Raw genomic sequence first — 26,386 nt, forward strand, 5'->3', positions numbered from 1 at the left:
TCCAGTCTATAGAGCTTCTTTTTGCTTGTCCTTCTTAGTGCCAGCTATTAACGATAAGGCCTGTCCCCGGATTACAGTCTTAAATGCCTCCCACAGAGACTGGGAGGAGGTCACTGATCCCGCTTTATTGGTGAAGTATTCGTCTATGGTCTTAAGTAGGTCTTTACGGATCTTAGGGTTGCGCAGATACCAGGGGTTGATTGGGGCCAGTCTCCCAGCTGTTCCCCGGCCCAGAAGCAGGTGGATCCAGAGTGGTGAGAGATCAGAAATACCTCTGGCTAAATGTTTAATGTCACTTATGTAGGTGGCTTGTGCGGCTGGTACCAGGCAATAGTCTAGCCTGGTGAGGCTATGGTGGGCCCCCGAGTGAAAGGTGTGCTGTATCTGATTTGGATGGTAGAGCCTCCAACTATCTACCAGGCCCATAGCTTCTAAGAAATCAGGTAGCCAGCGGGCAGGCCGCCCCACATCCCAGGGAGAAATCCTATCCAAAGTGCCTGAGACTACTGCGTTAAAGTCGCCCCCCAGTATCAGAAGCCCCTCTGGAACCGTGAGCAGAACTACACCCAAGTCGGCAAACGTGGTGCCTTGCAGGCCTGGGGGAACATAGATGGACATGAAGGTGATTAAACGGCCCTCCCACATACCAGTGACACCAACATATCTGCCTCGATCATCCATCCATGTGGAACTCACTGCCAGCGGGAATGTGTTTCTCGTCATGATGCCCACACCCCTGGACCCCGATTTGAATCCCGCGTTTGCGATCATTTTATATCCCCCCCTGTGCATTGCTTTGCATAGGTGTCCAATCAAGTGTCTCCTGTAGTAGGACCACATCCGAAGCGTGTCTCTTAATATATTGGAGTACGACACTTCGTTTAATTTTGTCCCCTAACCCGTTAACATTCCAGCTCAGAACTTTGATATCCTTATCCCCCATCATTTTTGGTATGAAAATGGACATGTCAACAACCCTTTGCGTTCACTTTTTCAGTAATTCTGTTGCAGATACACTCATATGCTGTGCTGATTATACACAGAAAATATGAGAAAAAAAAACACAGAACCCCACCCCAACAACCCCTCCACCCTGCTGCCCTGCAATCTGGGCTTGAAACTGCCCATCGAAAAACTTGCAGAGTGCCTGTCGCCCTAGTGAAATTCAAAGGAAGAAAAAACACAGGGGGGAAAAGTAGTGCGCTCCATGCGTCTGCCCCAGACGATATTTACATTGCACCACCAATTGAAATAATAACTTAAAGCAATATGAAATTCACCAGTCCCTTTGAATAAAATGCAGAAACCTCTCCCTCCCAAAGCGCATTACTGTTCCCTTTTTACTCTATAGAAGGTCACCAGCGTCTAGATTTCTCTATTCAGGGAGGCCGAATGTCTGTATGTTCCCCGGCTCCACGATCCGCCGGGCTCTTTGCACCTCTATCCTCGATCCACTCTGCCACTGCCTCCGGTCGGTCGAAGAACCACGCTCTTCCCTCAGCCTCAACCCGGAGGCGCGCCGGGAATAACATCGAATATTTTAGGCCTTTGTCCCTTAGGTCGCATTTCACCAATAGGAATAACCTCCTTTGCTTCTGCACTCTCTGTGTAAAGTCCGGGAAAAAGGAAATGTCCGCATGTCCATAGCGGAGGGGGGCGCCAGCTCTGGAATTTTGGAGAATGACGTCTCTATCACGGAAGTTTAAGACCCGAGCCAGCATGGGCCGCGGGGGAGCGCCCGGTTTGGAGCGGCCGCCCGGGACCCTTTGAGCTGGCTTAATCACAAAAAATGTACTAAGGCCTTTGGGTTGCAAATGTTTGAGAATGAGGTCCTCAACAAATAGGTCCGGGTTTGCCCCTCCGATTTCTCTGGAACTCCTAGGATGCGAAGGTTGTTTCGGCAAAGTCGGCCTTCATAGTCATCTAGCTTAAGGTCTGTAAGGTTGCGAGAGTCTTGGAGTTCACGGACCTCCCTTTGAAGCTGCGTGAGGTCTCCCACCAGGCTAGCAGCTGTTATTTCCACCTGCTTGACTTTTTCATTAAGTTTTCCCATATCAGCCCTGATGAGATTGATGTCAATGGCCATGGTGTCCATTTTGTGTTCCAAGGAGGTCTTAACACCAGCGATGGCCTCCATGACGTCTTTGAGGGAAAGTTCCTGTTCCTCTTCCCCCAGGCTCCCACATGCAGTTTCTTCCGACAATCGGCCCCGCTGCGCCTCTTTGGAGATTGTGTAATGGTCCAGCTTGTTGGTTTGGATCGGTTTTAGTCCCCGGGACCCGGACCCCTTAACGCGGTCCATTGTGATGTTCAAGGTGAGTGTTGGGCAAGATGAAGGGTGGGGGCGGGCGCACAGTGCGACACCGCTCTTTGCTCCGGTTCTACTTTGTCACGTGGATCACTGCAGGTTTTGAGCTCAGTTCTGTTCTCCGCAGATGCACGGGTCCTCTGCAGCCACCCCCTGCATCCCTCCACTCCAGAGCCGCGCCAGACAAGGCAGGCTGGAGAGCCACCGCTGAGAGACGGCTGCCAGCCTCAAGCGGTAAGGCGTGCTGAGCCCTAGGATTGCAGAAACCAATCTCCCCGGCTTCGGGCCCTCAAACTTGCGAGACTTCACAGGGGGCACCAAGTGTTCAGGGTGGGGGGTTCCCTAGAGCCCCAGGGGATCCGTATGCACATCTGATATGGCCTCCCACTGCTGGCAAGTATTGTCGGGGTTTGAGCCGATGTAGGAATCAGTGGGAAAGATCTCACCATTGAGGACGCGCCGCCGCCCTCAATTGCCTCGCGGCCAGCGCCTCATCTCAATTCAGTGCGTGTGGCTGTACACCGCTCCCCGGTCCACCTTAGCAGGTCAGGATTGCCACTATCCCTGCATTAATGCGCAATCTTCCAGCCGAGGGTTTCCAGATATCCGCATTGATGTGGCAGTCGGAGGGAGAGTTCGCTGTATTGAAGACGCGCCGCCGCCATTTTACTGCCTCGCGGCCGGCGCGCTGCACTTGCCTCGATGCGTGTGCCTGTTGGGGGGGTTGCTCAAATACACCAGCGGGTCCACAAATTCGGCAGCCGCTGCAGGTCTCAAAATCCTCCTGGGGTGTTCCGGCTGTGAAGAGGATCGCGGTGGCACCTTGGACTGCGGCGCCACCGCCGAGCAACGTCAGGTCAGCCGGAGCACTCTTGCGGCGAGCTGGTGCACTGTGGGTCCCGGCATCAGGCCCCGAAGTAGGCCGCAACATTCCGGGGGCAAGATCTCGAGCGTCCGGCGTGATCTCGGCGCCGGAGCCGGTGGATTAGGCTCCGCTGGCGCTCTGGTGTTAGGGACTGTCAAATGGTGTGACGGATGGTCACTCAGGATGGACGAGGGCTTGGACGGGCAACAGAGCGCACTCACTAAGCGGCCATCTTCCTTCTGCCACTTTCTGGCCCTTTGATGCGAGGTAGTGATGATCGTGTAACTTGAAAATGTAATACTAATATGGTAGTGACTTTTAGGGAGAGTTTCCTTGTCCTCTCCCTGTGGACATAGCTCAGTGGTGTCTGTACTGAATAGCAATATTAATCGCCAATTTAATACTAAAGCATGAGGAAGGGAAATGCCTTTTGGGACTTCCATAATGAATATCATTACAACCCAAACAGTGGTGACCTTTTCAACATGTGAGGGATCAGTTGTTAAGCTGGCAAAGGCCAGAGTTTCCCCATGAGAACGGGAATGATCCTCTCCCCAAACAGTCCTAGGATCATGCATTTTCTTGAAATGTAAGCATGGTTGGTCAGAGTCAGTCACATGCCTGTGTGACCTCACATTTTTGGTAAATGATGTAGTTTGCCATAGCAAGAAGATTGCTGCATAATAGCACTATATAAACTGAATTAGTTGTTCTTGTGATTCTTAAAATGTTGCTTCATAAGGACTCCTCAGTAGCGTTGCCTCCACTCATAATTGTCTCAGAATTGAGGAACTCCCAATACAAGACTTACATTTTCATAGAAGAAAATACTTGTTTAAATACTTACATTGATGAATTATCCGGCCATGTCCACTATCCATCTGTATCAAGCTAGACACAATAGGGCCTCCAAGTGAAGCCCCAGGAGACTAGATAGGATCTCCTGGCTTACCCAGGATTCCGCACCTGACATTTTAGCAGCACTCCCCTCGGAATATGACATATTAGCTGCAAATCGACCTCAGGGCAAAAACGGTGGTGGAGTTGCCGCCATCATCCACAAGGATCATGTCTTCAATGCTCTTACCCCTCTGGTCCTCCCAGAGGTGGAGAACTTAGTTATCAAATTAGACGCCATTACTGGCTCTATCATCTTTGTGTTATGGTACCGACCCCCCCATGCCATGCCCACTTTCCCGTCAGCCCTTAGCGAACAAATGGCAAACTTGTTCACTAATTATGCTAGCATTATGCTCATAGGCGACTTGAACTACTGGTTCAATGACGCCCGGGGTGGGCCACATGCTGTGGAACTGTCGGAATTACTCTCCAACCTGAATTTTATTCAACACGTTTCTTCTTCCACCCATGCTAAAGGACACATTTTGGACCAAATATGGTCCTCAAATCTTACCCTATCGGCGCTCACTGTCACACCCTGTATATGGTCTGACCATTACCTTATTAATTTCACGATTACTACCATTACTAAAACTAAGACTCCCTCAATAGGCGGAGGCATGTCCAGAAAATGGAGTTCCGTCGACAAATTAGGCTTCATTGACTCCTTAGCAAGGTCTACACCCCCCTTTAACTCAGACGTTAACATCATGGACACCGCGATCTCAGACTGGCTATTAAAGGCCTGTGACTCTCATGCCCCTCTCACCAAATTCACACGGTCTCGCCACACTGACGCCCATAAGTGGTTCTCCACAGAGCTAAAAAAAACAAAAGCTCGAGCTACGGCAAAAAGAAAGAAAATGGAGATTAAACTATACCACGGAGGACAAACTTCAGTTCTCCTTAGCCCGAAATGATTATAAAAAGGCTATACGTGAAGCCAAAGCCGCATATTTCTCTCCCAGAATACTCAATGCTCAAAACAAATCTAAAGAAATGTTTACTATAATCAATGACCTCTGCAATACAGACAGAACCCACCCCGATCAGCCACCTACTCAGGAGTTCTGTAACTCCCTCAATACCTATTTTTGGGATAAAATATCCACTATCAAAGCCAGCATTCCCGTCATTTGCTGCACAGATAACAGAGACCCCGTCACAACTAACTCCTTCACCTTGGATCATTTCCCTGCCTTATGCCCCCAGACTCTATAAGATCTGTTGGCTCGAGTCAAATCCGGCTCCCCCAATGACTGCTGTCCCCCACATATTTTAAAGGAGGCCCTGTCTAACCCTCCCCACTGTGTACTCCCCTTTCTAAATGAATCCCTCCTCCAAGGCAAGGTTCCCACTGCTTTTAAGAACTCGATAGTGGTCCCATTACTAAAAAAACCTGGGGCCGACCCACTGAATCATTCCAACTATCGCCCCATCTCTTTACTTCCCTTCTTCACAAAGATTCTTGAGGCCCACGTCGCCATGTCCCTCTCGAACTTCATCGAACAGTCTGACCACATGGAACCTAATCAAGCCGGGTTCCGCCCCGCACATTCTACTGAAACGGTCATCCTCGCCGTATTAGACACCTTGCGAGCTAACGCTGACAAAGGCATCCATCAGGCACTCATTCTTCTGGATCTGTCGGCTGCGTTCGACACAGTGGACCACAACATCTTACTGTCCCGTGTCGAACAAGCAGGTATACAAGGCCCTGCATATAACTGGATCAAATCATTCCTTGAAGATAGAACACAGGCAGTTCGTCTTGGCACTTTCACTGCTCCCAGGATTGTCACCTCCTGCGGGGTCCCCCAGGACTCGTCCCTCTCCCCTCTCTTATTCAATCTTTATCTCAGACCCCTCATTAACTCCTTAAAACACAGGAAGGTTACGACCTTCAACTACGCAGATGATCTACAACTTATCTTTACACTGGATGGACCGAACTCCGCTCCTGAATTCCAAGCTATTATGCTCCACATCCAGCGCTGGATGAATCTTAACCACCTTAAACTCAACCCCGGCAAGCCAGAATTAGTCCTACCGGGAAAAAGCGCGATCATGTGGGGGCCCCATTTCTGGCTGACCGACCTCGGACCACCCCCCACCCCCTCCCCCCTCAGTAAAAAGCCTCGGAGTCACACTAAATTCCGATCTATCGCTCAGAGGACAGGTGGGGACCGTAGTCTCCTCATGCGTCTTCCAACTGAGGAAAATTAGGAAAATTGCTCACTTACTCACCCCCTCGGCCCTCATTCAGGCAGTAATAGCCCTCGTACTGTCACGCCTCGACTTCTCAAACTCCATTTACCTCGGCCTGCCTATGTTTCTGCTCAAACGCCTTCAAATAGTACAGAACCAGGCAGCAAGATTAATATTTCAGCAACCAAAATGGCATTCTGCCAGCCCCCTATTGGCTAAACTACACTGGCTCCCAATCGCACAACGCACAGCTTTTAAGACCGGATGCTTACTCTTTAAAGCTCTGCACTGTAGGAGCCCCAAATTTATCAGCAGCCTGATCGTGAAACATATCCCACGTCGCAATTTACGGTCTGGCCACCTCAGGCTGCTTGCTACTCCTACCATCAAACTCAAACGCCAGGGGGGGCGCAGGTTTTCGGATCTTGCACCTGGCTTTTGGAACTCGCTGCCCCTGGACATCAGAGCGCAGGAAAACTTGATGGGATTTAGAAAGGCCCTCAAAACATGGCTGTTTGCGCTTTCATACAACTAGCTCGCCCGCCGCGTCATTTTGCAACAATTGGCGCCATGAAACCTTCTGTGCGCTCTATAAATTTCTATTAACATAACATAACTCCTGAAGGAGAGAAATTCACGGTTAGTATCTTGTTTTTGGAGACCCGGTAAAGCATATATTCACCAGATTCAGCAACACCAGTCGAGGATTCACCATGTTGAACATAGAGACACTCCTTGTATTAGATACAATCTATTGGTGGTTACGGTGTCTCCAAAAACAAGACTTTTTCTCCTTCAGGAGATTCTTGTGCATCTTTCTGTATCAGTCACAAGGCAGAAACCCAGAGAATAAACCTAAAAGGAACTTCTCAATGTTGGCTATTAAACGTAATCAAGTTGTTCAAAGGGTTTGTTTTATAGGAGTGTTGACTTCCAAATTAGTGACTCTCCGGAGCCCTGAGCACAAAATGCCATATAATTCTGCCTGCGAAATCCAAGGCCAGTCAATGACTGATCTATTTATTCAAAGTTATAACCCTACGAATCTGCCACTTTTACAGCTGTTGTCAGCTGTTGAAGATAGCGAAGAGCTTGTTTCCTTCCACGATGATGCGTGATGAATAACAACCATTCATGTTTGGACCCTCTCCGTTTTTATTGGCACTTTTTTTTGCTAATTTCATATTGTGCATGTATCTTTTGTATGCTGTGCTTGACGCTTGATGACTGTGCAGTGGGCTGAACATGAAGTGTGGAATTTTTGCGAAGTATTTAAAATGTGTTTATGTGATTTTGTTTTTTTAAATAAGGCAGTAGCAGCTGGCGCTTAGACAAAGCAGACCTTTCAGTTACCGCTCTCTGTGCCATGTAACTAATGCTGTTTGAAATCAGGTGAGCAGGCCTTGGAATAAGTGTTCTATGCTGGGCCCTGGGTACTACCGTTTATTCAATGGAGAGTAGTCCTTTTAATGGTTAACAAACAGGGTAAGATACCCCATACGGTTATAACGCCTCCTGCAGGAATTTTTGTCTTGATAAACTGAGCACAAGTGAATTGAATTACAGTAAAGAAGCAGGGTAATAATTTTAATAAAGCTATAGCCTTGTTCTGCACAATATTGTATCAAAGTATGAGAATGTGATTTCTTGTATGCACTTTCTGACAGTTGGAGAGTTTCATAGGATTTACATATCCAAGTGATAGTGTTGCATACAAACCCAAAAAGGCAATGATTTCCCATAGTTATGGATACCCTCAACATGCTATGTCTAATTGAATGACTAGGGAAATGACGTCATTGCTGCGTCTTACTCCATCCATTCTACTCATGCTCCTTAAATGAGATGTTATTATGAATTGCTTACTTTTTGTGATCTCTTGTGTGATGATTCAGATTCGATATTGTATCTTTGTTTTCCATATACATTACAAAAGAGAAATAGATAAATGCAGAGAACAACTGACTTGGCCCCAGCACTACCGGCCCGTCTGCAGTTTCCAGAGATCCTGCGCCAAAAATCATCTTGTCCTGCAGCTAGCGACCTCCAGAACCCCTGGGAGGACTGACTGCCTTCAACAAAGACCGGATCTCCTGTGAACAGCAGCCCTGTTCAAAAGAAACTCTGAAAACAGACTCTGAGCCTGCTGAGGACAAAGAAACCCGACGCCAGGAACTATCACTGCACCATTCGCCTACGGTCCAAGTTCGAGTGGGCCACCGGTCCCAGCGAGGTCTCCTAGCACTCCAGAGTCTAAGTCCACTGTGAGTTGACTCCTCCAGGACTCCCCAACAGCTCCTGCAGCCTCTGCACTGAGACACTCCCCCCAACCGCGAGTGGCCCTGTAAGGTGAAATCCGACCTCAAAAGAGACCCCTGCATCCAGCCACCATGCACCCTGGAGAACAGAACCTGAGGTGCACCTACGTCCCGAGTCCTCCAACTTACCTGCCCAGCTGTTGGTTCCTCCTGGAAGTCTTCCTGGACTGAGCCAGCAGCTGAAGACCAAAACCGAAAATCCCCATTGAAAACAACTGGCCACCCGACGCCAAAACAGCACCCTGCACCCAGCCGCCCCTGCGTCGCCCCTGCGCCGCTGCGGGTGCACTTTGTGTGCTAAACCAGATCCCCCTTTGTCCTGAGCCTAACACCAGGAGCTTGGCTCCCACAACCTTGTGGCCTGCTCGCCAGCAGCCACCAACCGGAGGCCCCCAATGCCCCAATCCCCCATTGGATAACATTGGGCCTCAGCACTCTGCACCCTGCCGCCCTAGTGCCGCTGAGGGTGTAACAAGAGTGCATCCCTGACACTAGGGGACCCCTAAGTCTACCCCCAGAACCTCAACTCCCACAACCAAATACTTACCTTAAAACCGATAACACTATTTTCCTCCATAGGATAACATTTTCTCTGAAAAATGTTGTGTGGAGTTGATTTGTATGGAAACCTGAAAAATAACAGTTGTGCAAAACTGACTTTACTTACCTTTTCTCTAGGAAATGTTCCAGTGTGATATCTAGGCATAATCACACTAAGTAGAAAAGTAATCTCAAAAGTAACGTAAAAGTAACTTACCTGTAATTTTCATTGGAAAGTCGTTACAAAGTATATGTACAGAATTTCACAGTATTGCATTACCAGTAATTCAAACTGTAACCATTTTAAAGTACATTTACAATTGCCTTTCCAACTGTATATTTACTGCAAAGTATTTATCAACTTACCTGTGCCAGGCTTGCTTAGTTCTAGAAAATAAAATAACTAAAAGAATATTTTTATACAAAACAATTGGTCTGAAGTTCAGTCTTTGAGTGTGTGAATTTATTTGCTGACTGAGTGTGTACAACAAATGTCCTCTGATACTGCCTTACTACCCGACCGCACTACCACAAATTGAGAGTGAGGTGCTATCTAACTTTACCTCTGCCTACCTTTGGGGATCCACTGGACTCTGTGCACACTATACATCACTTTGGTATAGTATACACAGTGCCAGCTTCCTACAATAAAGCATAGTAAATAGGAAAACAGAGTCTGTCATTATTGATTATTGTAATTATTGAAATCTTTATATAGTTGTATATAGTGTTGTTTGAAAATATTCCCTTTGTTCTAGGTCCTCATGAGGGAGATATTCATTTAGATCTATTGCCATCCCTGGCAACTCTCCGAACTGTCAAAGGGCCTAATGTTGATATGGGTCAAAATGCAGTCTTGGGTAATAGAGACTCATAGTCTGATCCTGCACGTGGTGTAAAATTACACACTCTGCCTTAGTCAGCCAAAACCCCTTTTTCCACTGGGCCTCGCGCTATTAGCTGTACCACGCCTTCTATTTTTCTTTAACATGTTCTTTTTATTAAGGTTTCCATAGTCAAAAAGTACAGCCATATTCAGGGACTTCATTTTCTGATGGATACTTCGAACTACAAATTCCTTATCTTGTAAGAAATCTCCAAGTGTCAGACTAGATCCTGAAACTTTAAGAGAAGTTCTCTTGCATTCCGCAAGGTGGCGTCTTGCATCCTCACGCCAATGCCTTAGTTTCGATTCTAAAAGTGATGACCAGAGCTGCATATAAGCACTACTCATGCTCACTGGTGTCATTTCCTTTCTTTCTATGCCTTCAGACACATATCTGGAGCTTCTCCCTGGTCTTTGACCAGACTTTCTGAAGAAATGTATCTAGTGAGCAGGGTAATGTCACACACCAAAACCACAGGGTTCAAACCGTGAAGGAACTGTTGCAAACAGATGTCTGCGATGGACCCTCACGAAGTCTGTGGTGCCTGGGGTCAGACCACGACTTGAAAGCCTGTGGTGACTGCATTCAGATGAAATCGAAGCCCATGAGAGAAAGCAAAGCCAATCTCCATGTAGTCAAGAACACTCCGTGCCGTGATCAATCAGAGTAAAAAGAAAGGTCCTGTTCCCGCTCCTGAAGTCTCACCTGCGGCAGGTCATCGTCATGGCCTAAATCATCGAGTGAGTTGAAAAGCAAAAACAAAAATCCAATCGGGAAACTGAACCTTCCTGCCACTCTCAAACTCCAGAGTTGCACAAGGGCATCGTGTACCTCCCGGTCTTGCTCCCGATCTCATTGGAGTCAATTCTGAGTCCATGCACCCTCAGTTTCCAGGTCTCTCAGTTATGTTGCAAAAATGACAAGCCTTCAGGGAGACTTTGCTGTGGATTTTTGTCACTTTGCTGGTTCCCTCTGGAGCACCTTCGGGCACAAACGATCTGTAGGGTACTCCAGTCCGAGTTCCGGCAACTTTGGCGTTGGCTATGTTCCCTGGGCCCGTGTCGGGTCCAACACCAATTTCGGTGCCCACTTTGGCTTTGGCCCTATTGCCTGTGTTGGTTCCTCTTTCTTCAACGCTGACGCTGTTGACGCTCGATGAGAATACACACCTTATCGTGCTATCTAGCTCTGACTGGAATCTGCCATGACCTCGATCAAAGTTGCACTGGGCGCCGACTTGCACACAACTTCTTGGCAACCCCCATGATTCTGATGCATTGCCTTTACCACATAGTAGGGCCCTGAGTGCACATAATCCTTTGGCACAGATTTTGGCAATGACAACTAGGATGAGGGGGTCGATTAATTTCTCCATCATAATGGAGAAAAGTGTTGTGAAGGGCTGCAGGATGACACTGCCTGCAATACTGACCTTGTCTCTCCCCGGGGTCCTGCTGCAGTGGAAAGTGCCTTGTTAGCACTAGTGCTAATAAGGGCAGCTGAGGTGTTAGAAGTGAAAACGAACATATTAATGGAAGTTCTACAAACTGGTCTGGCTCTCACTGAGCCACCGCTGCTGACACCCCTCTGGGCACATGGACTAAGCCCTGTTCAGGGCCATCAGCTGATAATCAGGTTGCCCATCGCCATTGTCCTGCACCTGGCAATACCTCCTTCCTAAGGCAACATCCCATTCTGGAGAGTCTGGTGGTGCAGGCGTCCACCTAGCAAGGTGGAGCCCAGTGCGTTCCCTACTCCGCCTGACTGCGAGCTAAAAAGAATAAACCCTATGCCCTTTGTCTCCTCTGCTCCCACTGAAGCTTGAGTAGGAGCAGAGAAGACAACATGCATAGGCTGATCCTAGCAAGGCCCATGGACGGGAACATTCTCTCTGCAAAGGGTTCTCTCGAGCTGTTTCATTTCCAAATCATGGGGCACACCTTTTACCCGTTATCTTTCTGTTTCCCGTCGCTTCTTTATATAGCACGAGGTGCTTGGCATGAGATATTTTATATTGAACTGTTTGATTGCTTAACATTTTTATTGTTTTCTGTATTTCTTTAAAGAAGCAATACAGATATAAATGGAAGGAAAGAAGTGAGGTTTCTGATATGTGTCTCTGTAATGAGCGCGTCTGTGAGGATAGCGCCCACCTGTGCCCGGCATGACCGGTGGCGGTACAAGATCTGCCCATTCCCAGCGCTGCGTAATGGGTCCACGGGGGCGGCACGCAGCCGAAGCCCGCCAGGTACTTTTAGCAATAATGCCCGCCATTTAAGAACTGTTTATTTAATCTGTTTTAAAGCGAGCACCCAGGCTTTCCCATTCGACGTTTGCTGCTGGCAGAGGCGAGGGGGTGGCGGCGGAAGAACATAGCGTGCTTTCCGAAAATATCCTTTGTGCCTTCGTTGTACATATGTTTTTGTAAATCCCAAATGTTCCTGCACTTCCTCCTGAATTATTCATCTGTCTTGAGATGTGTGGAGGAGAAATGCCTGGGCTTTGCCAATGCAGACCTCAAACGCAACCCCTGGGGGATGCTACTGAATGTCAACATGACCCATATAGGAGCGACAGCTCCTGGGGGTTTGCTTGGCCGGCATCTGGGCTTATTTATTTATCTCGGTTTTTAATGTAAGTACTTTAAGTAAATGTAAGTACAGCATCAACTAGTCGTTTTTTGCTCCTCTGACATGCATTGTTTTGGGGCGTGAGTTATTGAGGCGTGGATTAGCAGGGGATCATTTTATTAGACATATGTAGAGGCTGCTAAAATGGATTCTTATAACAGTAATACTTAATGACAGAAATATGCGTTAGTTCCGTCTTTGGAATAAATGGACCTAACGGAGTAGCTTTTTTACTAAATATATGAAATGAAGAATGCCTACTATATATTATAGGGATATTGGGAGTCAACAAGAAGTTTGTGACCATATGCAGGAACGAAGGCAAAAAACGTCACGGAACTCTGAAGTGACTCGCAATGTATGTCCTTACAATGTACAGGAGAGGTGCTTCATTATTTATAATGCATGGTCACACATTGAATAAATGCAGGATCTGTACTGCGGAAAAGCATGACGAAATACAGCTTGTGATTGGCTGCAAGATATAGTTTAAGTAGTTTAGCTTAAGTCACTATGAGACGTGGCTGCAGTCTTGAATTTCCGGTTGATTTGGTAACATAGGGTTAGATTCGGCTCCACTCCAGTCTGCCAATGTGAATGACAGTGAGGCTGGTCTGCTTTTAGATAATGAACTACAGCAGTCAAACCGATAAACATACCGCCATCATTCACTTCCTGTTAGTAGGAACACTGCATTTTCAGTGAAATATATTTTAGAAGTAAAGTCCGAAAAGCCACAATGTCTTCATTCTTTAAGCTACATTTGAATTTTCTGATTAGAAACCTGACTTGTATTGTGTCATCTGGCACTTGCAGGAAGATTGTGACGTCACAACTCGTGTAGAAACGTAAAAGACATGGATGCCTGCAGTCTCTGTATTGAGTCTGTCTATAATTGTTTTATTACAGGCAACTTCTGACTTAAGAACATAGCATGTTTTCCAAAAAGATCCTTTAAACTATAGTTGTACATATATTTTTGTAAATACCAATTTAACTTCTTCCTTAATTACTCATCTACTTCGAAATGTGAGGCCGGGAAATGCCAGGTGATGGCGTTGCCATGTATTATACGGAGCAACGCGCCCTCTCCGTACTTTATAAGGATATTGCAAGTCACTTTGGAGTTCCATGACCTTGTAAAGGAACGAGGCCTTTGGCCTCATTCCTCAATATGGTCATGTAACTTCTCAGTGACTTCCAATATCCTTATAATGAAAGGCTGGGGCTACCTTATCCTTATGGTAGAGCAGCTATGTCAAAGTGGTGATTTGTGAGGTCTCAAATAGACTGTCATAACAAAGATTGTTACCAGGTTCTATACCGTTATTACAGGATTTCATGTAGTATACATATTGGCCTCTATGAAATTGGCCAAATTCTGGCCAGTATGAGGAAGGGTAACTCTAGGTGCATACATCTTAATGTAAGCTATAATACGTATGTCCTTGCTACACAAAAGCGCTTCGATGCCGTGTCAGGGGTAGTAAGCGCTATATAAATGCAGTTACAATACAAAATAAGGCTAGACGGTCAGGACATGGATGTTAGCGACAGTCCAATGAATCTACATACATCTTTGTGGCTGTAAAATTTTGGGGGTGCATAGTAATGTTACCTCAGCAGGGTTGGAACAAATGGATGTGTCGGGTGCCCAGTAGTATCAGATGCTACCTCTGCCCTCCCAGTGCCCTGTCAATGCCATTTCGACTTCTCATGTCACTGGTCACGAAGACGGCAGCGGGAATTAATGTCCTGCACCTTAGGGCTAGTGTTTCGGCGATAACTCGGCTGGTCGATTCTACTCTGTATGTACTTTACTCCAAGAATTGTTGGATTTTTATGCACTACCAAACTCTAAATCAGACCCTATGTATGTTTGTTTACTTGAACATTTCGTTTTCCCTCACAGTGATTATTTTGAAAAGAAATTGAAAAAGTGCCACCTCCGCCGTTTTCTTTTCAGTTCCCGGATTCAGTGCTACCAAAGAAGCAGTGTTCCTGGATTGTAATCTCCCAGTGTGAGGGCATACCTTTATTTGACATGGGCAAAACGTGTCATTGTTCCCCTGCTCTCGTTTAATAGGCAATGGCTGCATGCCTGGCTGCCGCATTCAGAAGGCGAGGCGCGGATGCGGACTGCGGGGACTTCGCGCGAGACACGCCACAGATGCTGGCTCCAAATGGGCTGATGGGAGCGGCGTGTGCGCGAGGCCGTGATTCATCGACGCTGGGGAGAACGAGGCCTGCGATTGGCCCAGCGGTTGCTCTTTGCTGAAAGCAAAAGAGGCGCACCGAGCGAGTACATGTTACAGCTGGGAGGCCATTATGTCGACAGGTCGATGTTAGTGGCTGGAATGCCTGGCTGGCTGTAATTACCTGTTTACACATTGTTTTTGCTGTAACGGGTGGAAGTGGCTGTGAGGATTGGTGCAGTGTGGCTAACTTTGCTGGCTTTATCTAAGCTTGTTTTGGAGCAATGCATTTTATCTCTCCCCGAGTTCTGACACTATAATGGAGCGTAGTGAATTTGCAGCAGTGATTATATGTTTTGAATGTGCGTAAAATGTACAGTGTATGTAAATATATGTGTGTATGCACTGAGATATTGTGCGAGCCTAGGCGCTAAACAGCTGTATGCTCTACATGCAGGGAGGGACACTTGACAGCAGGGGCGTCCAATATTTTCCGTAATAAGAGCAACTTGTGTTCAATGAAAATCATCCCGATCTTCTAGTAATAAAAGTGCTGTAATAGTGACCACATCAGACAAGGTTACATTAGTGGCCACTATCTGCAAGATTGCCAGAAGTGATCCCCTCAGTGCATCAGGCATGGGTGCCAGCATTAATGTAAACAATAAAAGGCCATAATATTAGTAATGTCTCCCTGAAGCAGCATGATGTATCACTCAAATATCAGCTGTAAACTTGTTTTGAAAAATCATGCTTTTTCTACAATCATTAGCTTATAATTTCTGAGAATGTACACAATTTTCGTTTTAAATACACACTTTTCAATGTAGGTATACATATATTAAGCCATCCGAGCCAAATCTTCTACTTTAGAAGGCAAGGCTACATACCGGAGAGTTACTTATAGGTAGCTGGCGAGCTACCGGCAGCTCACGAGCTACTCGTTTGAGAAGCCTGCTTATAACAGTAAGTATTGTAGACAAAGGGGGTGGGGGATAGTGGCAGAGATGGGATTCAGCATAAAGGCAGAGCTTTACGGTAGAGGGGGGAAGTGGTCTGCATTGAGACTTGAGGGGAGGCGCTTAATAGCCAGGGAAGGGACAGAGTTTCTAGTGAGGGGTGAGAAGTGGTAGGCTGGGAGTGGACACTGTTTTGGTGTGGTGCTACATGATGTTAAAAGGTGCAATGGAATGAGCTGTTGCTAGAGGAGAGGGCTTTTCACCTCCTGTCATAAGTATGTCATTTATGGAGCCTCTCAAATCTACACTGTGATGTCAATGCAGATCTATTTTCTTTTTTTCTTTAATGTATTTATCAACGTTGGCAAAAGGTACATATACAATGACATATGGCAGTATTGTATATCCACCTGCTTGGGGATTCCACATTACATGCACATAGTAACTTTAAGGGTATCACAGTGTAACATCATTCTTTTCTCTGCTCGAACCTCTTTCCGACAATCCCCATATGACAATGTGTGATGAGCATTATGTCAAAGAAACTCCATTATGTGTCCAGGCTAGGCAGGTATGTTCGCAGAGAGCCACAGATGTCTCTAGGCATTCATGTACTTGGAAGAAGAGAGATGTTAACAGTATCCTGCCCATTACACATGACCAGGTCTTTTCACCAGGCCTTGTATGAAGAGAACTTACCTTTCCCCTGTGACATGGCAAGTCTCTGCTTCCCCAGCAACAAAGCCGTTGTTACATATTTTCTATGTGATTTAGGAATATTCTTCACGTAACCCAGCAGGACAACCAGCTGAGGCGAGCGTCAGCTCGTCCTTAGTCATTGTGCGTAGTGTGGTTAAAATTTGCAACCAGTATTTCCTGACTGGGTGCCAATCTAGAAGCAGAACATCTCCAACATGTTTAGTCATACCAAATGTTACCATACTTGCAGGGGTGTAATAGATTCTATCAACACATTTTTTATGTATTATTTTATGTCTCCAATTTTGGGATATTTTCTTAGTTTGCTGAAAGCAATATGCCCACAGTTCCTCCCTCATATCATGCCCTAAGTCTGGGGTCTTTGTTCACTAGCATTATGGCCATAAGATCATGTTACACAACATTGTACTTAGTAGCTTAGTAGGGAATGGATTTGCTATTATCATGCTTAATAGTTTCCACTCTTCCGGTTCATCAAGTAGGGACAGGTACATTTCGCCTAAGGTCCCGTGAAGCCTATGGTATAGCATAACATCCAGGGGAGTATGTTGGGCTCTAGTAGCAAACTCTAGTAATGTAAGAAATTACTTATTGGTGTACGTCACTCAGAGTGCTCAATAGTCCGGTGTCTAGTTCTTTTATCACTATTGGCTTGTTGGAAGCGTTGATACATGGGTCGTTCATAAACGGCACATGGGGGTGTATATCTTGTCGATCTTGCAGATCTCAACCAGCCTGGCCCAGGCCCAGACCGTACATTCAGCTGCATGGACCTCTTTGAAAGGTCTGCAATCCTTCTTCATTATTATTGCGTCCAATGATATTGGATCAGCCAATCCCCTCTGAAACTCAAAGTGCAGGACCTTACTGGGATCATGAAACCACTGATGGGGAAACTGCACTTGAGCCACCAGATAGCACACCTCCAAATTCCAAGCGACGAACCCTCCATCAGTGAGACTGGCATATATTCCATTTCTCTGTCTGTGTGCACATTGTTCGAGCACCTTTTCCATAGTCTTCCCCTATAATGAGATATGTGCCTCAGTGTTCTTGTATGCCCAGATACCGCACAGGCCACATTATAGGAAATCCAGAGCCCGGTCAGAAGAATCCCTAATAAGAGGAAGCAAGATCATTCAGTCCATTAATGGTCCGTCCTGACCACCTGCTGAATTTCACAATTTCTCGAATTATAGGTTTTAGATTAAGCTAGGTATTCTTAACTGGTATGGGAATATCTTTGACGTACATCAATACCAGCACTCGGCAGGCCCTGAATTTGATCCCTCTTCAATGGTGGTATTCTCAAAGTATTCTTGAAGGGGCTCCTCTGCTACTGCAAATAGGATCAACAACAAAGGGAACTCCTGTGTAGTACCCATCCAATTATAGAAGGGGTGGTTAATTGATTATTTTTCTTTATTTGAGCTACCTTCATAATCAATTACACCATAGCTTTACCCATGCCCATAATTAGAATTGCGGACTGTAAAAAGGACCGCTCAGTGGAGTGAAAGACTTTAGTGGCATCCAGGAATGTGGCCACCACCTGCACATTTTGGTTGATTTGATGTGTAACTGCGAATAATATTCATGTATTACCTGCTGCTGACCTGCGCAGAATGAACCCACACTGATCTCAGTGAACCAGGCCTCACAATAGTGGTAGGATCCTATTGGCAATAAGTGTTGCCATAATTTGCCAAATGTGCCTGACTCGGCTTTGCTTTTGGGTGCCTGTGACACTTAACCAAGTGTGCCCAAAGGACTGCTACGTCAAAGAAGAGACTTGTGTAAGCGTGCCGCGCTTGCCTCAAGTGTGCCTGAACTTTTTTGTATCAAGCCAAGCCCCGTGTCACTTGTTCGAAGGTGTGCCCATGCGGATTATGCCACTGAAAGTGAGTTGCTGCCTCGAGGCACTTGCCAGTGTATGCTCGAATGTCTGTGTGGCTCCTTAGGCTCTGACAAGAAGTGCATCGATTAGACCCAACCACCGCTACTGCTATAAATCACTTTTTAAAATTGTTCTTTATTGCAATTTTTGCATACCAAGCACTAAACAGATGCATTTGCCGACGTCATACCGAAGGATAATCGGGGCACATTTACAGCTATCAACTATGTAAGTAAGTGAGACTATGGCGGTCAAAGCAATCCTCTATGGGGATGGACATGGAGAATGAGTGTGGGAAAACCTCCGTGAAGCACGTGCAAAGACATTGATTGACTGGGGAGTGGCGGGAGTTCCCTGTGCCACCCAGCAGTGTCCCCTGAAGGAGTGCAGTGCCCACGTGTAGAGGCGGAAAAGCTAGGATTGAGGGGTAGGAGGTATCTGTGTTGCGCATTGCGGCAGGGTGATGCCAACTTTTTTTTCTTTTTTAAACAAAATTCTATTGTAGTTTTCAAGATTACAGAGATCACAATCAAGGCTCAATATCATAAGAATATGCATCAGTATTAGCTGTACATCAATTGTCATACAATTGCAGTTTACTTATCTAAGTATAGCAGTAGATTGTACACAATACAATTTCAGGAGCAACCCAGACCGGTGCCCCCTGCATGTCATATTGGGTGTGTGGGCATGGCCCAGCCTGGCAGTTGGAGATTCAGGCTCGGCGGCAGTGCCAGTAGGATGGTATCCTGTCCTGTGATTCCCGGAACCATTCCCACCTTGAATCTCAGCTGCATGGTTACCTCATCCTCCATCAGTGCCCATTGTCTGAGTTCAAGTTTCCAGGACGAGATGGCTGGAGCGGCATCTGCCTTCCAGTACCTAGCTATCGCCCTTTGGGCAAGAGCCTGCGCCAGGTCGATTAACTTAGACCCATCTTTGTTCATCCTGGGGCACGGCATCAAGTGCAGCAAACATGTCTTCGGCGTGTTGACATGTTGTCTCCTATAATGTGTGTTATAAATCTGCAAACCTCAGCCCAGTGAGGCTGCAGCACGGGGCATTGCCACGTCATGTGGACTAAATTGTTTTGTTTGAAGACGTATCTCGGCGTCCTTGCGAAACTATATGAAACAGTCGGTGTGCTTGTGTTGGGGTCAGGTATGTACAATGCACATAGTTAAATTGGAGGAGATTGAGGCTCGCAGCCCTGGCCACCCTGGACACGCCCCTCCGGATGTTGGACCAATCCTTAACAGTCAGTTTGATTTGCTGATCTCGGCACCACCGGAGCGGAAGGGCTGGCAGTGCCGGTCCAGTAGCCCTGCTGTATATGCTAGTAATACTGTGCCTTTTGGGATTCGAAGTCAAGAGTGTATGTAAGGTCGAATCAAACATGTGTTCATTGTCTGGAGTACCACCAGTGTCGCTCCATACTGTTCTGAAGGAGTATGTTAGGTATTGTTCTGGTGAAAGTGCGTGTGTTTCCATAATATCGCGAGGCAGAGTTTTTTCCCGGACTCCTATAACTGCCCCAGCTTGTTCAGTCCTGTCCGGTGCCACCTTTCCCGTTCGTCCGTGTCCCATGCTATGTGCAAGCCTGGAGGTCTGGCGAATATGCGCTCTTGCAATATCTAGCCAGCAGTACTGAATCATGCGTGGAAAAGGAGAGGGTCGGGAGGCTCCCTGCTGTAAGTCTCTCATAACGTGTATGCACATGCCAGGAGCCAGAGTTACAGAGCTTCTAGTGGCGCCTCAGGCGCCAGTCCGGTGGTCAGCCACCGCAGCGGTGTTGCCAAGCAGTAGGCCTCGAGGCCTGGCGCCCCTATCCACCTGCGTACGGGGAAGGAACAATGTGTACAATGCAAACCTGGTGATGGCCTCCTGCTCATATTAGTACAGAAAGCATGTGTTGAGGTCCCGGGATCACTGACTTGTGCAAGATTAACGGGAGGTTAGCGAACAGATACTGTAGTCATGGCTGGACTACCATTTGTCTGCAGAAGTTGCCTTCATGAACTGTATCCAAGCCCTTATAGATGTCTATGCCCACAAATGTAAGCATGTGCTGGGTAGTCAGGATCACCAAGCCCACACTGCCTGCTAAAAAATAATGCACAGGGCTCTGATAGTGGGAGTTCACTGGATATGGAAACATTAACACGAAGGCCCGAAAAAGGAGTGTAGTGCATCCATGATCGGTGCCAGCCCAGTAGCGACGTCTCAGAGGTATATAAGAACATTATCTGTGTAAAGTGATAGAATGTGTGTGTGGGTAGAATTGCACAGTCTGTTATTTTGTTGTGTTTTATTTATTTTCCTGAGGTCCGAAATCCCATTCTAGCTAAGAAGTTAAATAGTTTTCACGTACTCCTTGGTGATTTCCTTGAAAAATACATTCTCAGCTTTGAACTCCAAGGAATATTAATGATCTTTATGTTTTTTTAGACTTTCTATAAATCACATATCTGTTGCTGGCGTAAATTGATTTAATGCATAGTATAATACTCTTTTTGTCTCAATTCAATGTGTTTTTCCTTCTTATTTCCTAATACAGTATGACAGACTCAAACAGGAGCGAGATGATGCAGTCAAAAAGCTCGATGAGTTCAATAAAAGTGAGTATGTATTGAACGTGTGTGCATGTAAACGCCGGTTACTGTTTTTGAGAAATACTTTTGCAATCCTTATATGAATTCCACTATTGCGTGCAGAAGTATACTATATTTGCTCATGCAAAAAAAACCTGACCGATTTAATTAGCACTTGCTGATTTTTTTAAAAATGTTTTTGCTTCTAGAAATCCCTTTTCTCAGAGCTCTACCAATGTTGGAGATATCTGAAAGAGACTATTAGTTATAGATTCCTTACCTTAGAATTAGCCCGAGGCGTCAGACTGGATCCGGAGAATTTATTCTCAGCAGTACCCCTGCCTCGTCGGTAGGTGGCGCTGGTCGATTCCGCATTCTACTCCTGTTACACGTAGGGATGTCCTATCGTCGGACCGGCTTCCAACCTTGTGCCTCCTGTCATAAGTTGATTTTGGTCAGGGACCCGCACCTTGTGTGCCCCTAGTGCCTGGCGTGCGACCACGACCACGACCCGAAGGCGTACTCCGACTGTCGGGCCATGAACCCGAAGTCTTTGCGGGAGCGGTCCTGAAAACTTCTAGAGGCCAGGCAGTCAGGTCCGCGCCACTCGAGGTCCCGGTCGAGAGGGAGGTGGCGGAGTCACCACCATCATTCCTCCTCAAAGTCTTCGTCATCAGGTAAGTCGAAGTACAAGAAGAAGGCGAAGAAGCACCATCGCTCTTTGCCTTCTCCCCGTCCGTCGGCCAACACAACGCAGGACGAGGGAGGTAGTCGTCCTTCAGCTCCGCCCGCGGTGCCTACTGGGACGGCTCCGAGCTTCCCTCCCTTCCTGGGAGCCGGAGCGTCCCCTGCCCAGCTTCGTGCATTTTACAAAGTCCTCCACTCCATCTTTGGGCAGCCCGACTCCGCCGGTGTGCCTTCGGGCCCCGCGGACTCTGCTGGTAGCTCTAGGCCTTCGAAGCCGGCAGCTCCAACCTCTGCGCCGCAGGGCCCCCAGGAACTAGGCCTGGATCCAGATCGGTGCCGGTCGACTTCAGGACACCTCCTCTGGCACTGATTCCTCTGACGACGTCTCCGCCACCTCTGACGCCGGTTGTGTCCCCGGCCAGTGTCTACCCCGGCCTCCCCCTCGACTTGGACATGAAGCCGGACTGGCATCAACCGACGCCGGTACCGGCGCCGACTGGTACTTTTGTACCACTTTTCTACCCTGGCGTTCCCTACCGTCCTGAGTGGCAGCCAGAGGAGGGTGAGGAGGACTGGGACGGGTCTGTGGACCCTCTGGCAGACCAGCTTGAAGAGCCGGACTAGAGAGAGGAGTTGGGTGAGGCCAGTGGTCTGTATACATCCCCAGACCTTGGTATGCTTTTTCCCTCTACCGTGGCCACGGAGGAGGGAGCCTCCTACGCTGTGGTGTTGCATAGGGCGGCTGAGGCCTTGAGCTTCCTACAGTGGCAGTCAAGACTAACCTCCTGACTGAGGTGCTTCAGCCAGCAGCGGCCTCTTCAATGAGGCCTGGTCAATGGTGCCCTCACAGACATCCTTTTGGGCACTTGGTCCAAGCCCAGCACAGGGGCTCCTGTGGATAGGATGATTGCCCAACGCCACCGCCCAACGCCCGGCCCCAGGCGACCCAATTTTCCTCTCCCCAATCCCTAACCCTTAGAGCTTGGTGGTCCAAGCCTCAACATCCAAAGGCACGTTCCCTACTGCTCCCCCAGATAGGGAATCCAAGAAGCTGGACTATCTTGGGAAGATGTTTTCTTCCACCAGCTTAGGACTGCAGTCGGTGAACACAGCATATTTCTTGGGCCATTACACCCACTCTGTGTGGGACACGGTTGTGCAAGTGCTGCCACAGTGCCTGAAGGGGGCCCGGACTGTACTCTCCCGTGCGGTCGCAGAGGGTAGAGACTCAGCAAAGTTCGCCATTCGATGTGGGCTGGATACCGCCGACTCGCTGATTAGAATGATTTCTACGTCAGTAGCCTTGAGGCGCTACGCCTGGCTGAGGTCCACTGGCCTCTCCAGGGGATGTTCAGTCGACCCTTTTGGACATGCCCTATGATGGCCCTCGCGTGTTTGGCGACAAGGCGGGCAATGCGCTCGAGCGCTTCGAGGACTCTAGAGCTACGGCCAGATCCTTGGACCTCGCTGCCACATCTCGCCCTGTTCAGTCTGCCTTTCGTGGCTACGGAAGGGGTGCCCCACCACGTTCCACTCAGGGCCACAGGCTGTCACAAGCTACCCAGCCTCTGCGCAGCCGGGGACATGGGAACAAGTGCCGTGGGTCTGCGGGCCAGTCCACCAGTGCCCCCTCTGCAGCAGCCTCCAAACCTTCCTAGTCTGACCTTTCAGGGTGACCAGTTGTCAGTGGGTGGCAGGATCCGCCATCACCTCCCCCACTGGCACAACGTCACATCGGACAGGTGGGTTTTGCAGATACTCCCTCCCCTTTGAGACTACCCCTCCAACCATGCCATCAACACTCCTTCGCATGTCGGAGGATCACTTGACCCTTCTCCGTCAGGAAGTTACGGCTGTCTTGGCCAAGGGAGCTATTGAGCGAGTCCCTGTCCCAGAAGTTGGACATGGTTGTTAGTCCGACTACTTCCTGGTACCAAAGAAGGACAAAGGCCTGCGTCCAATATTGGCTCTCAGGGACGTCAACCACTTCCTCCAGAAGGAGAAGTTCAAAATGTTGACATTAGCTCAGGTCCTGTCTGCCCTCGACCATGCAGACTGGATGGTAGCATTGGACTTGCAGGACACTTACATCCACGTCCTGCCAGCCCACAGGCATTACCTACGGTTCACGGTAGGCCATGAGCATTTTCAATTTACCGTGCTCCCGTTTGGCCGTACCAGTGCCCCTCAGGTGTTCACGAAAGTGATGGTGGTGGTCGCAGCTCATCTGCGCAGATCAGGGGTTCCAGACTTCCCCTATCTCGACGACTGGCTGGGGTTCCAGAATTCCCCTATCTCGACGACTGGCTGATTAAGGCGGGCTCGCCCCAGGCTGTCGTCTCCCACCTCCAGACTACGGCGGACCTCCAGCATTCACTTCCCGGATGTTCACTATCAACGTGCCGAAGTCACACCTGATTCCCTCTCAGAAGCTCCTTTTAATCGGAGCAGTTCTGGGTACAGTGCAGTTTTGGGCTTATCCTCCCGAGCAGCGAGTCTGGGATATTCTGACTAGGATTCCGATGTTTCAGCCTCTATCCCAGGTTTCGGTGAGAAAGACCCTGAGGCTGCTGGGCCTTGTGGCCTCCTGCTGTTGGATCATGCCAGGTGGCATATGCGGGCTCTGCAGTGGGACCTGAAGTTCCAATGGGCGCAGCATCAGGGGAATCTTTCCAATGTCGTCCAGATCTCAGAAGGCACTGCACACCATTTGCAGTGGTGGCATAACGAACCAGGATTGGGTTGACAGCAGAACCCTCTCCATTCCCCAACCAGAGTTCACAGTGGTGACAGATGCGTCACTCCTGGGATGGGGTGGCCACATGGGAGAGGCGGAGATCAGAGGCCTCTGGTCTCCGGGGAGTCCGGGCTCCACATCAATCTTCTGGAGCTCTGGGCAATTCGTCTTGCACTCAATGCATTTCTTCCTTCTGTCAAAGGAAGGGTAGTGCAGGTGTTCACAGACAACACCACCGCCATGTGGTACTGGAACAAACAGGGTTATGTGGGGTCATGCACCCTGTGTCAAGAGGCATGTCCCTTGTGGTTCAAAACCTGGCGGGCTCTCTGAACGCCAGGACGGGACGAACTCAGCCGCCGGTGCATGATGGATCACGAATGGCGTCTTCACTCGGAGGTGGCGCAAGGTCTCTTTCAGCAGTAGGGAGAGCCTTGGTTAGATCTGTTCGCCACTGAAGAGAATTTCCAAGGCGGCACTCGCTCTGCTACGCTTTTCGTCGCAAGTGGAATTGCGGTCTTCTGTACGCCTTTCCGCCTGTACCACTTCTGCCCAGAGTGCTGAAAAAGATCAAGCGCAATCGGGCCCAAGTCATTCTTGTGGCTCCGGACTGGGCATGAAGAGTCTGGTATCCCGAGCTCTTGAACATGACCATCGATGCTCTGATCAGACTGCCCCTTTGGTAGGATCTTCTGTTGCAACAGCAGGGGACGGTCCTCCACCCGAACCTGTCCAGCCTGCACTTCCCTGCGTGGAGATTGAGCAGCACCAGTTGACAGCTTTTGACCTTCCTCCCGAAGTCTGTAATGTCATCTTGGCAGCAGGCGTCCCTCCACTAAAACGGTATACGCCTGTAGATGGAACACATTGCATCTACGGCAAAGGCTGTGGATCTACTTTCTGCCCCTCTTTCAGAGGTTCTCCTCTTCATTCTTTCTTTGGCCCAGCAGGGCTCTGCACTGGGCCCCCTTAAAGGCTATCTTTCGGCCGTTTCGGCCTTTCTTCGCCTTCCTGATCAGCCTTCTCTTTTCAAGTCTCCTATTGTAAATAGATTTCCTAAGGACATTACTCATCTCTTTCCTCCTATTCCTTTCGTAATGCCCCTCCTTCCTTGCTGTCCACCCGGGCAAGGTTGTCCTTCGAACTAGACCTTCTTTTCTTCTCAAAGTGGTTACCTCTTTCCACAAAGGACAGACCATCACTTTGCACACCTTCTTCCCGCCTGCACCCTTCCAAGGAGGAGGAGAGACTCCCCCATCTGGATCCAAAATGTGCGTTATCATTTTATTTGGATTGCACAAAACAATTCCGGGTGGACGATCAACTCTTTGTTGGCTATGTGGGCTCCAAGAAAGGTCGGGCTGTGCAAAAACGGACCATCTCTCGATGGGTTGTCCTTTGCACTAAGATCTGTTACTCCTGATGCGCAGGTGTACTGCACAGAAAAAATTATCCAGATCCAGTCTGACACCTGGGGTTAATTCTAAGGTAAAGAATCTAAAACTAATATATGTCTCTTACAGATATATCGTTACGGCAGGTAAGTAACTTGTTTGTTTCATCCACATTTCCACCCTCTGCACATATGTACTCCTGGCCATAGTAAAGCTCCAACCATGTCCAGGTTGGGGATGGGCAATGAAGAAGTTTGCAAATGGCTACAGACATACTTTTATGAGTGTCTGCAAACTTCAGAGTATTCCACCATGGAATTCCCATTTCGCCCTCCTTTGTAGCAGATGTTCTCATACTTACAAGTACATAGGAGTAAATCATTTTGCGAGATTAAATCGAAGGTTTGTATATTCCAGACGTAGATTTGCACTCCTAAAACTATCGATTTGCACCTCGATTCAACTTAGTTGTGCAGAGTTATTTGATAATTAGTCCAATGTAGACTACTGAGTCTTTGTGTAAATTAGGATGAGCACCAGAGATTTCAGA

The 26,386-nt window shown here is 48.0% G+C and overlaps 1 protein-coding gene across 1 annotated transcript in view; it reads left to right on the forward strand.

The window, feature by feature from the left end:
* Positions 1-26,386, forward strand: part of SHTN1 (shootin 1) — a 592,071-nt gene that overhangs the window by 129,257 nt on the left and 436,428 nt on the right. The window contains exon 3 of the mRNA XM_085603138.1: positions 20,985-21,045. Coding sequence (XP_085459264.1) covers positions 20,985-21,045 — 61 coding nt within the window. The remainder of the gene's footprint in view (positions 1-20,984; positions 21,046-26,386) is intronic.

This window comes from Triturus cristatus, chromosome 1_2, assembly GCF_964204655.1.
Source record: "Triturus cristatus chromosome 1_2, aTriCri1.1, whole genome shotgun sequence".
NCBI lineage: Eukaryota > Metazoa > Chordata > Amphibia > Caudata > Salamandridae > Triturus > Triturus cristatus.